Here is a 13,954-nt window from a genome sequence, read left to right on the forward strand (position 1 = left end):
GCATCATTTATTTATTTTCAACGAATAAGATGACTATTGTAGGTACCCCCCCCCCCAATATCTTCCTAGTTAGAATTTTTTCTAGAAGAATACTGAATACTTACGGGAGGGACTACATGAAGGTTGCCAACATTTTAAGTCAAAATGCTTCTGTGAAATAAACTAGATTCAAATCTAATACACCCAGGTTGTTAGTCCGTATCATTAACTACTTAGCCACCATCATCTCTCAACTGCCAGTGTTTATTTAGGAGATTAGCAGGTGCCCATCTCTCCTCTGGAGTACTTAAAACGACCACGGTTTACTGTGATTGGTTTTTCCAAAGAGCTAATAAACTGGGTGAACTTATCTGTGCTGTCTTGATTATTTTTAGACAGTTTTCCTTTCTATCCTTATACAAAAAATTTGAATTAAAAATGGCAGACTATCACAATCTCATTGCCACTATCATGATAGATAAGAATCAAGTCAAATTAAAACATGAGGTACAGTTTATTAGTGAGCAGCCCCTATCCAACAAAAGTGCTGATTATAGACTGGAGTATTCAAACTGGTTTCATAAAGTTGTATCCATAATTCATCATGGTAAGTATTAAAAATAAATCTATCTATATATCTATAAAAGTGAATGTGTCTATGTGTGTGTCTGTGTATCTGTCTGTCTGTGTACATTTCCCTACGCAATAACTGTCAATTTTAAGTCTACAGACTCGAAATTTGATATACAGGCTACTGAGATTTAGGAAAATCTTTGTAATCAATTTTCGGCCAGAAATTTGGCTATTAAGGGGTCAAAGTTCAATGATTTGACCTTTGAGAACTCTACCAAACTCCTCCTCTGATTTTGGGTCTAAACACTTCAAATTTTGGATATAGGTTCCTTGGACATGGATCTAACTGCATAACTTGATTTAAGCCCAAAACAATAAATGTTAAGGGGTCATAATAGGGGTCAAAGTTTTAAAAAAATTGACCACTTCGGTCTCTACCAAATTACTCAGACAATTTCTGTTCTAAACATTTGAAATTTTACATAAAGGGTATTCAGAGATAGGGGAAGCTTTTTAATCGGTTTGGGTCGAAAATTTGAGCTACCAATATATAAATGTATGTAGTATGTAGTGAAATGCATACATGCATGTCTGCCTAAAACTTTCAATAGAGGCGACGGATTTTCACAAGATCAGTATCGCTTTGAAGCTTGACCTTTCAGACAACAAATATCGAAAAATTGGTTAAAAACATTAATATCTTCACCTTCAACTGGGCACTTTTCTACAGGGGGGGGCACTTTTTTTGCCGATATTTTTAAAAATCATTTGCTCCTTCCGATTGTCTAGCCTTAATTAAAACCTATGTCACTTCCGGTTTGGCAGTGGTCGTAACAGCATAAACGTTAGGTTTTACCCTGTTCTTTTCCTCCTTTGTGGTACGGGTCGAGCCTGCCTTCCTACTTACACATTTTTTTTTTTTTTTGCTCAACACACACCTCCAAACACTCGGGCAATGTTGGGCTGAAATGCTAGTATTAAATATAAAACAGTTCCAACCCAACATTACCCTGATGACTATTCTTTTTGTTTATAAATTTTTAAATTTAAAGGAAGGCAACTCCTATTATATTTTTCAACACTTCTACACTATTAGGACGAAATTTCGGAAATCATAAAACTCAATTTCACATGAAAACAATGGTATCTACGTATTCCTCATATTTTTACGATGATTATATCCAAAAATTATGAAAATCGATAAGGTAGAAAATTATTTATTAAAGTAAATAAAAAATAGAATTTGATGAAAACAATTGTAAGATACAGGAGAGTTCCAAAGGGAGGTAATTTTCTGTCTCGATTTAAACAAAATGATTGTGCTTTTTCACCTGCTCACACGATTAAAGTTGTTGTTTTTTTAATAATTCAGTAATATTCAGGAAATTTCGACTGCATAATTTGGAAGCTACCATTGTAATTCATTAGAATTGACAAAAAAAAATCAGTAGAAACCATTGTTTTTTATTGTTTGAAAATTCCATTTATCAACTACAAAATCTCGTCCTAATAGTGTAGAAGCGCCTATTTTTTAATTTAAAATATTGATGTAGGACCACCAATGTGTAAAATTAATAAATAAACTTAAAAAATATCTATTTACCATAGCAATAGGTTAAAGATACTAAATATATACACACAATGCAAGAACCAACTTGACGTTATGTACCTAAAAAAAAAAAAATGCTACTTCAAGATCAAAAACTAGCCAATGATGTGTTAGATGGATCGAGTTTGACCCAGAAAACAATAATTCTTCCCCCTTTGTTAAAAAGATTGCTGATGGAATGTGAGGACTAAAAGGCAAAGTAAGGGAAGCAAAAGTTATGAGGCTGTCAAAAATAAAAGAAGGTGGTTCACTTTCTGCTCTCTTTGATGTACCAATGTTGACTCAATAGATCACAGGTCGTCTCTTAAAATATAAAATGTTTCACTAGACACTGCTGTGAAACTATAGAGAAAAATAAGAAAAAATATGGCATTTGTATTTACATCCAATATGTGACAATTATTTCTTTGTTCTTAATAAACGCTTACCGTTTAAGGAATTCTTTGAAACATAATCTTAATTTATTGTGGTGTTTACTTGGCACTTGTTTACCCTGTGCCACTTCTTGGAGAAATACAAGAGCCACTTCGACAGGACCCTAAAAAATAAAAATAAACAAAATTTTACAAATTTTCATAAAATAATATACAGCAATCTGTTACACAGTATTTAGGATTGGATATGGAAAATTTAGCCAACTGAAATAGAAAATATAGATATCACAGAGGCAATACTTAGATAAGATCACAAAGCGCCTCTAAATTCTTGTGTAAAATCACCAAAATTTTACACAGTATCAGTGAGGTCTTCATTTTGTTTCTAACTTACCATTGTGTATAATTTTTATGAATGTCAAAAGATGCTAAATTAAATAAGCGAAGCAACATGTTTTTGCTATTGTTCATGGTGTTAATTTTATTAATTAGAGGCCTCTGTACATTTTATTTTGAAAATAGGCGCTAAAATCGAGTTGATCTCTCCCCTAAAAATAAATATCTTAACAATCACAATAATTTTAAGTTGTAGTTGAATTTGCTATTTTAAAATTGCCAATAGTCATTTTTTATATTATATGTAAATATTTTTTTAAAAATTGGAAACCCTTACTAAAAAACATCTATGCTTAAAACTTCATATCACGAAATATTGTAATTTTATTCTATTTAAATCTTTTACAAATTAATAATTTTTTTTTAATTCTATTTTTTGTTGTAATTGAACTAACATATATTACAGAGAAAAAAAAATTGATTTTTTTTTAACATAATATTGATTTTATGTCTGTTTTTTATTTATAGCTTCAAGATAAGTGAAATAATGGGTTATATGTATGTATATATATGTATGTATAACTAAATATATTTTTTTTTATAAAATGTTGCAATTTTGATAGACCTAAATTTATTTTGTTCAGATTTTGTAACATGAAATAAGAAAAAGGTGGAATATCTTAAAAAAAAATATTTTCCCTCACATATTTAACAAAAACGGCTTTTAAAATTTAAAAATAAACAAGTAACAAAAATTGGCACTTGTACAGTTTAATCAAGACATTAAAAAATGAAAATATTGAAAAAAAAAAAAAAAGGTCATATTGTAGTTGTACATATCTGTTTTGGACTGAAGATCTCTGAAAAAAAAAATTTCACTTAATTTAATCGAGAATTTTTTTTTTATAGCGGAAAACGTGTTGAAAAGAAGACATCTTTGAATTTTCTGAACACGACATGAGGAGATAACACAATTTAAAGCGCCGACACTCCCTCCTCATCTAATACTAGCTTTTCTTCCTAAAAATCAAACCTTTTGCTTGGTATCATAACAAATTGTTTTTACGTCGTAAAAAAAAAAATATATCAATAAATAAAATAAACTACTTGATGAAATTAAGTGAAATTTTTTTATGAAGAACTTCATTCCATAACGGATACATACAGGAGAGAAGGGTATAAAATCATAGCACTCCTTCTGAAACCAAGCCTGGGTTTCTTTGGACTTGTGGGTTGGCATCGAGTCCTGCTGCCACACCCAGGGTCTACCAGCAGCCACCTGATTGCACCACCACACTCTTCAGCACATCCACGTACATCTTGGTGTTGACTTTCAAGCTGACTTCGAAGATGTGAGCTGGCATGATGTGGCCCTCCCTTGAAACCACATCAAAGACCATAACCGTGGCCGGAAACTTTATTTTCATCACCTTGTGCACATCCCTGTTATTCATGACAATCATCCCGTTGTCATAACTGGATTAGTAGAGAGCATGAGTTGTACAGTGGCGCATCTCTGATCTTGCTTGTTGAACACTGTGTCATTTTCAGACATGACAGAAGGCTCATATCGCTCTTGGGATTTGTACAAAACTGGCTAACTAGTAGATGTTCTTCAACAAAAAAGAAAACCAGTTTTTATCAAATGAAAATGGAATCATATTGTCTTATCTAGCGCGACAATTTTATCATTTCACTCTGTAGTAATGAGAACTAATAAAATTTTCAAGTGTATTCTTCACTTACCTGATTCACAGTCGTACCAATACATCCTTGCAGAACCATTTGTAACATTTTAGAATCAGTAGGTTCTTGATGTAATGCAAGCGCCAATTCCCTTGTCTTTTTAACAACATCTTCAATTGCGACTTCAATCGGTGAAAGGATAATCTGAAAGACACAGAACATTTCTTTAGGTGGCGGAATTTGAAAGCTAGTTAATGACTCAAATTTTAAATGTGAAAATAAAACTCATTCTTTATTTCAAACTAGCAGTTCAGCCTGGCTTTGCTCAGGCTTATATACATATATAACTTTATGTACATATATTAAAAAGTTTGATTCATGTCCAGGTAACTTACATCTAAAATTTCAAGTGTTTAGACCCAAAATTCGTGAAGGAGTTTGGAAGAGTCTGCAAAGGTAAATATTTTGAACTTTGACCCCTTGGCAAGCAAATTTTCATTAAAAAAACGATTAAAAAGCTTGCCATATGTCTGAATACACTTTATGTAAAGTTTCAAATGTTTAGACCAAACATTGGCTGAGTAATTTGGTAGAGACCGCAGGGGTCAATTTTTTTTAATTTTAACCCCAATTTTGACCTCTGAACATTTGTTTTGGGCTCAAATTAAATCAAAAAGTTTGATTCATATCCAAGTAACCTACATCTAAAATTTCTTGTGTTTAGACCCAAAATTGGCGAAGGAGTTTGGTAGGGTTTTCAATGGTCAAATCGTTGAACTTTGACCCCTTGACAGCCAAATTTCTGTCTGAAAACCTATTAAAAAGATTTTCCCAAATCTCAATACCCCTTATGTCAAATCTTGAGTCTGTAGACTGAAAATTGACAGAGTAGTTTGGTAGGGAAATGGCCACACACAGACAATTTCACTTTTATAGGTATATAGATTTAATTTCTACACAACTGAATACCTTAATTAACAATTATATATATACATATATATTTGTATGTATGTACATGTATATAAACAATCATTAATAAAAAGGTATATATATATATATATATATATATATATATATGCACACATAAGTGTTTAATCTTTAAAATGAAGAGTTGCTTAGTAATATGATGATAATATCTCTGCTATTAAACAAGATGTATGTAAAATGTGATGTCGAGAAAACTTAGAATTTGGATGTAAATTATGTATTGAACAAAATAAAAGTACAAACAAAATTTGTAAATGCGAATTGATTCCATCTTTCAGTATTTGTGATGAAAAATAATATCGTGTGTGTATGTATATATGTATATGTGCTATCCACAGACTGTTTCACTGTATTACAGATCTTCAGTGAAGCGAGATTAGCAACTACCTCAAACCAGGATTGAAAGTCTACCCTCTAGGCACTAGTCGCTGCTTCTAACCAATATGCTATTAAGCTGTTTCTAAGATGGGTATGTGAAATTACAATGATCAAACATTGTCCAATGCCTAAGCTCTATTTGTTTACACATTATTTACGTTATTGGCACTTTGTTATATATATATATATATATATATATATATATATATATATACTAGCATTTCAGCCCAGTGTTGCCCAGGTGTTTGGATGTGAATGTTGAGCAAAAAAAAGTGGTAGTAGGAAGGCAGGCTCTAACCTGTACCGCAAAGGAGGAAAAGAACGGGATAAAAACTAATGTTTATGCTGTTACGACCAACGCCAAACCGGAAGCGACATTTTTTAGCATTAAGGCTAGACAATCTAAAGGAGAGGATAACTTTAAAAAATATCGGCAAAAAAAGTAACCCCCCCCCTGTAGAAAAGTGCCTAGTTGAAGGTGAAGATAATGTTTTTAGCCAATTTTTTGATATTTGTCGTATGAAAGGTTGAACTTTAAAACGATACTGATCTTGGTAAAATCCGTCGCCTCTATTGAAAGTTTAAGGCAGACATGCAAACAGACATACACACATACATTTATATATTGGTAACTAAAAATTTGCGACCCAAACTGATGCTTGCCCTATCTCTGAATACCCTTTATGTAAAATTTCAAATATTTAGACCAGAAATTGTCTGAGTAATTTCGAAGAGACCACAGAGATAAATTTTTTTTTACTTTGACCCCTATTATGACCCCTTAAAATTTATTGTTTTGGGCTCAAATCAAGTTATTAAGTTAGATCCATGTCTAAGGAACCTATATCTAAAATTTCAAGTGCGTAGACCCAAAATTGTCAGAGGCGTTTTGTAAAGTTCTCAAAGGTCAAATCGTTGAACTTTGACCCCTTAATCGCCAAATTTTTGGCCAAAAACCGATAACATCGATTTTCCCAACTCTCAGTACCCTGTATATCAAATTTCGAGTCTGTAGACCAAAAATTGACAGTTATTGCGTAGGGAAATGTACACACACACGTTCACTTTTATAGATATATATATATAAACACATCTAATATAATTGAATTTGAATAAGAAATTTGAATTTTATTTATGTAAATCCATTCTAAATTCACGTTTTAAAAAATATTTTTTATTCTGAAATTTGATTTAAATGTTATTATAAATCTTTGAAAAATATTAGGTACGTGCAAAATGAATGTTGATGCTCAAAATGTATAACCCCTCCCTTTATTTAAAAATTCACCAAAACTCAAGAATCAACAAATTTTAATCAAATTTTCAGTATTTATCAAATAATGATCACGGAATATAATGAACCTATTATTTTTATTTGAATCATAGTGGCAATGTATTATTTTGTTTATAAAAAAACACCTTTACTAAAGTTATGGCTATCAGTAGTAAAAAAAAAAAAATGAATGAATTTACTTTTACTTTTTTTGTGAAAATAAAGCATCGTAAATTGTAACAATAAAAAAAAAAAAAAAAAAATTTTAGGAACATTATGAAAAAAGCCTCTAAAGCTTGTATTAATGAAATCGATATAACTATGAAGTTATATTTTTAGCATGATTTTTATATGTAAGATACTAATATTTTCTATTGCATGAATGAACGTGTAATCTTCAGCGTAACATCATTTTTTTTATATAATCTTGAAAAATAAATTTTAAAAAAAATTTTTTTCTTTAGATTTAAAAGCAGGAACACACAAAAATAAATTTTAAAATTATACAAACCTTCACAATAAGAATGTACAGATGAACGACTGGGGAAAAAATAAAGAAAGAAAACCAGTCGGTTTTGCACCCCTCCCTCCCTTCAACCATACGATGTCATTTTCACATAGGCTTTTGACTTTCTGACATTTTGGGCTTCCGGAGAACTCATGCTAGACTTTTTATTTGTTTTTATTGTGCAAAGCCAGAATCTCTTGCTTTTAGGAGTTAATTAAGCTATTTTTTTATACAAATAAGGTTTTTTTTTTTTAATTTAATTCAATATCTAAAAATTTTACTAATTATCTTGGAAATAGTCCCAGAAAACTAATACTTATATTTCAAGGGATTTTTACAATGAATTTATTTAACTTCAAAATTTAGCTGAACTTATCAGTTTCTGAATGTTTCCATAAAACATTTTTCATTATAACTTTTTTTTTCACATGTAGAAATATTTTTTCCATTTAGAAATTAACTTTAGGCTTTAATCTTTCAAATCCAATCAAAAAGTAATCTGAAACCTACAAAAAAATTATGATAAACCGCCTTTCAAAACTATGTCGCCCTATCAGTTTTCCAAAATTGATGCATGTACCTAACATATATTAACAAGCTCCATCAATATAGTGAATATTGAGCTTGCACACAGCTATTTGAAATGCATTCAGATAGTTGTTATAAACAATTTCTTATACAATATATATATATTTTTGTGCGCATATATATATATATATATATATATATATATATATATATATACACACACACACACACACACACACCAATCTTTTTAATTTATCTCAGCTATATTTATATAACACCATAGGCTTATTTAATTTAATGAAAAAATATTTTCAATATGCTATATATATGAACTAGAAAACTTCTAAACACAGCTATACTTCATTTGCATACTTACTTTATAAACAATTTCTAACTAATATTATGTACAATTCATTTGTAATTTGATTCTCTTACTAGCAAAGTTCTGACCTTGACCTTGAAAAATAGTGTGCACCATCCCTAGGCCAGATACCATCATCATATTAGGTTTGGTCATGATTGCTCCAGTGATGTGGACTATAGGAGAGTTGTACACACAGACACACACTCGAGCTCTACTACTTTTATAATATATATATATATATATATATATATATATATATATATATATATATATATACACACACACACAATAGTTTTCAATATTATTATTATCAATAGTAATATTAAAGTGATTTAATGAAAAACTATTAGCATTCCAAATGATAACTTCCAACCACCCCATATCTGAATTTCCTATGCAGACAGACGCCACGCTAGACGATCTGAAAATCACCCCTGCTGAGGTGCATGCTATCATAAAAAACCTTGACACTTCAAAAGCATGTGGACCCAATCTCATCCCAGCTGTGCTATTAAAAAAGTGCTCAGCCGAAGTAGCTCCAGTTCTCTCCAAACTCTACAACAAATGCCTTAATGAATCTTGCTTTCCGGGCTGTTGGAAAACTGCTTCTGTGGTACTAGTATTCAAAAATTCTGGCGAAAAGAACTGACCCATTAAATTTTCGCCCCATTAGCCTCCTCACACTTTTTGACAAAATATTTGAGACCTTAATTAACCATGCTCTAGTCCATCACCTAAACTTCTGACTGCCCAACAATATGGATTTAGACAAGCCTGTTCCACAGCAGATATCCTAACTGTAATCTCTGAACATATATACCATTTACTGGACAAAGCGGGAGAGGGCAGAGCGGTAGCTCTAGATATATCTAAGGCTTTGGACAGGGTATGGCATGAGGGTCTCCTCAGGAAAATTAGATCATACGGTATTACTGGTAGAATACTTAACATAATTAAATCCTTCTTAGATAAGAGAAAAATCCAGGTTGTCCTCGACGGTCGTACATCTAAACAATATGATATCAATGCGGGAGTGCCCCAGGGGTCTATCCTTGGACATCTACAGTTCCTGATATTCATAAATGACCTCCCCAACAAAATTGCCTCTGAGATGGGTATATATGCTGATGACACCACACTCTATAACAGGCATGACAGGAAAACAAATGAACACATATCTAAAGAAATGGCAGAAACACTAGAGGATGACCTCCAATCTGTAGTGGAATAGGGATAAAAACGGATGGTCACATTCAATGTTGCCAAGACTAAACTAGTTTGATTCAATAATTACAAGAAATCTTCTCTATCACCTATAGCAATGGCCAACGACTCTTTATCTGAGAGTATATCTTTCAAACTCCTTGGTCTAACGTTCACAGTAAACATGAATTGGAACAATTACATTGAAAGCATTGCCAGGGCTGCTGCAAGGAAGGTAGACTCTCTCTACCGTGCTAGAAAACTACTAACACCCGAAAGTATCCTGTACCTCTATAAGGCCACCATTCACTCATATATGGAGTATTGCTGTCATATTTGAGCTGGTGCATCTGCTACTAGTCTCTCGCTCCTTGACAGGGTTCAAAAGAGAGTCGCAAATCTGATAGGCCCTGAACTGGCATCTAAGCCTCAGCCTCTGTCCCATCGACGAAACGTTGCATCCCTCTGCCTGTTCTACAAGTATTTTAATGGTGACGAACTCTGATGAATTGCAAGCACTTGTGCCCCCACGACGTGAACACCCTCGACAAATCCGACAGGCGGCTAAATCCCACCCCCACACTGTAGAGATCCCTAGATGTAAAAGATCTTTCTACTCTAGTAGTTTCTTTCCCAGAACCGCTAGACTTTGGAATTCCATTCCAGGTCACTGCTTCCCCAACTGTACTGACATGCAGAAGTTAAAGTGCAACGTGAATCGACATCTTGCTGTCCAAATCCCTACATAGTACCCCAGTAGTTATTGCCCCTGATCGTAGCCTCCTACACCAAAGTGGCAATGTGCCTTGTTTGGGGTGAAAATGTAATAAAAAAAATAAATTTAAAAAAATCATCTTTTTTCTCCAAATTACTGCAGTGTGAAATGAAAATTGTTTTTTTTTTCAGTAAAAATGACTACATTTGTCTAATTGCTGTTTGGAGGGCAGGTAATGCTTTGTTAGTCTTTAATAAAGGTACTTTGTTGTGTAGAAATTAAAAACTATTATTATGTAGACAACAAACCTGTTCCCGGTGGATGACGGCAAGTCTTGTTTTTACATAAGGGAAGGCATGACTCAAAGTCAGGATAGTTTTACGTTTATACTGCTCACTCAGCTCGCCGTGCGCTCTCCCATTTTGGGTGAATGGAGTAGCATACATAAATCGTTCTGGAAAAAAAGAAAACAATATTTTTTTACAAACACAGCAAGGAAGGTAGGCTCCCACTACTGGGCCAGAAAACATTTCATTTCTCTTTGTATCCTATATAAATGAATAAATGCATTTTTTTTTTCATTTATCTAAACTATTTTTACATTAAGACACTATAGGTTTGCTTTCAGTGCTTCAAAATATTTTCAAATATGTTATCTATATATATAAAAGCGAAAATGTATGTATGTATGTATGTATGTATGTATGTATGTGCGCTTTTCCTCGATGCCCACAAAAGGCTTCTTTCAGAGAAGCGCTTAAAACTTTTTATATCATCTATAAATTGTAATATCTCAGAGTTACCCACGGAGCTCGCCTGTCTATTTAATTTTATTGACTTTCAAACGTTTATTATTCCACTTTTCCCGCATCGGCACGCGTTACATTCGGTTTTCAGCATAAAAAAAAGCGAAACTCGACTCTAATCACAGGCCAGTTGTCTCAAGAGAGCTAAGTAACGTTTGTTCAATGTCGACTTCGTCATATCAGACTGTAGTTTTCATTTCGCTCCTCCTAATAAACAGGGAGCAGGTTTTTAAAAACAAACAAACCGATTTATTCACCTCATTCAAAACTGTCCCGCACAAAATGCTAACTACTGAATACCTATCGCCATCACGTCAATCAAAAACGCGCACCTGTTTTTTTTTAAACACTTTACTATTTTCCAACTGCGCGTCGTGAAGGCTTCACATACCCCGAAAAACACCCGGGCAACGCCAGGTACCCCTCGCTAGTACATAATATAAAATAAAAATCTTGATATTGAAAATTTATTCAAATTTTCAAAAAAAACCTTATAAATAAGGAAGATATACAAATTTGTAATTATTCAACAAGGAATACAAATCAAACAAGAAAAATCTTATTCTATGGAGTTCTGAAGAATGCAATTCTTCTCATAAAAGGGAAGAGGTTTGCAAAATATACAATAAATTTTTCAGGTTAATGTATCACAGAAAACAAATAATATGAAGTTTATCATATTTGCATAAAAAAGTCATTTAACAGTTTGAGACAAATTGAAGGAATTCAAGAGAATTGAGGGAGCAAGAAATAGAAAAAAGAGAGAAAAAGGATTTGATAAAAATCCAATGGGAAAGATGGTTATATATATATATATATATATTGATGAGAAAAAGCTTCCAAACGCAGTCAAGGCTATACTTCATTTTTATACTTATTTTATAAAGTTTCAAGTAAATTAATATTCTGTACGGGTAGATTTGTTAGTATCTCTATAAAGCCATCATACACCCATGCATGGACTATTTTTTTTTTCATTAACATTTATCATAGGTGGGTTGAATCAGCTTCCCCTGAATGTCTAGGAAATATCCAATTCACTAGTGCTCGAGTGTATATCCTGATTAGGAGAGATGACGTTATATTTTTGCAGATCTTGCAGGAAGGTGTCGATGTCCTCCTACATACAGCACCTAGTATTCTCAAATGATCACCCATCTGGTACTGATCAGGCTGAACGTTGCTTAATTTTGGTGATCTAACAAGAATGTTGAATGTGTCAACATGATTATACAGTATACTGGAGTATTGTTGTCATATCATTAGCCTCTCCTTCTGGAAAAAAGATGCAGAAAATTTTTTGCTTTAATATGTTTTTCACTGTTTTCCAAGGTTCTGTTCAGTGTTGCATCCCAGGTGCTAGTTTATAAATACTTCCACTCACTGTACTCATACCCACTCAACATAGATACCCCTTACCTACCAGACTAGCAGCAAAATCACATTTCCTTATTGTACAGATCCCTAGATGTCAGAAAATTTTCTACTCTCATAGATTCTTTTCTTAAACCAGTTGTCTTTGGAATTTCCCCCCCCTGCTACCTGTTTCTCCTGACCATACAGATGTGCAGAAAATTAAACGTGACAAAAATTTTGCTGCCAACTCCATACCCAGGCTATCCCCTATAAATCTGGTCCCTATCACATTAGTCCCTTATGCTTCACTGGCAACATATTTCATCTGATTAATTTGATTGTTTTGTTTTATGGCATATCAACCCTTTTCAAGTTATTTAATGCTGAATCCAGTAAGTTTGGAAAATGTTTTATGATTCAAGTTCTTTATATCTTCAAATATTTATTCATGGAATTTAATCTGGTTGTTTTGTAAAAGATAATTGTTGTTTTTGACTTTGCAGAACATGATTGAGTTTTGAAAAGGAAAAAAAGAAAAATAACATATTTGGTGCACTTTGGTCAGGCAACATGATCCGGTAGCACCAGATGCCCTAACAGGTGTTATCACTGCAGGCCAAAGTGGACCTGGGAGCAACAGTAACTAAGGGGCAACTCCACATTCCCCACTGCTCGCAAATGGGGCCTTACCTCTGGATGTCTTTTAAGGTCATATCCAGAACCACCTCATTAAAGGTGAAAAAAAAAAAAAATCAATAATGAAAAGGTGATTTCATTAACTTACTGATATTATAATTCTTCTCAAAGTACGTCACTCTATCCTTCATTTCATAAGCATCAAAATACGGCTCCACGTAAGTAATCTGGATATAAGCCTGGAAGAAAAATAAAATAAAAATAGTAAGCGTTAAAAGTAATTCTTTTGCAGTACATTCACATTACAAGAACTTTGTTTTAGATTTAAACCTAAATTATTAATTTCTAAGAATTTTGTCCAAGGTAGATAGATTTGCTGATGACAGCATGCTCTACATGTGGGGAAAAAATGAATGCGCACATATCCAAGGCAATAATCAGAAAATTTCATAGAAAACAACCTCCAGATTGTAGTGGAATAGTGATATAAATGGATGGTTCAATTTAATGCTACTAAGACAAAGCTTCTTTCCTTTAACAATTACAAGACACATTTTCAACCACTGGCTAATATCAGTCTGAGAGTTCATCGAAACTCCTCAATCTAATATTTACAAGCAACATGAATTGGAATGAATACATA

The 13,954-nt window shown here is 32.8% G+C and overlaps 1 protein-coding gene across 4 annotated transcripts in view; it reads right to left on the bottom strand.

The window, feature by feature from the left end:
- LOC145296754 (dedicator of cytokinesis protein 7-like) overlaps positions 1–13,954 on the bottom strand; it is a 250,331-nt gene that overhangs the window by 23,675 nt on the left and 212,702 nt on the right. For all 4 annotated transcript variants that reach the window (XM_080142795.1, XM_080142793.1, XM_080142792.1 and 1 more), the window contains 4 exons: positions 13,460–13,550; positions 10,822–10,967; positions 4,618–4,761; positions 2,590–2,699 (listed from right to left, as the gene is read on the bottom strand). In XM_080142795.1, the coding sequence (XP_079998921.1) occupies positions 2,590–2,699; positions 4,618–4,761; positions 10,822–10,967; positions 13,460–13,550 (491 nt within the window). The remainder of the gene's footprint in view (positions 1–2,589; positions 2,700–4,617; positions 4,762–10,821; positions 10,968–13,459; positions 13,551–13,954) is intronic.

The sequence above is a fragment of the Euprymna scolopes genome, chromosome 17 (genome assembly GCF_053919585.1).
Source record: "Euprymna scolopes isolate OS-2025 chromosome 17, ASM5391958v1, whole genome shotgun sequence".
NCBI lineage: Eukaryota > Metazoa > Mollusca > Cephalopoda > Sepiida > Sepiolidae > Euprymna > Euprymna scolopes.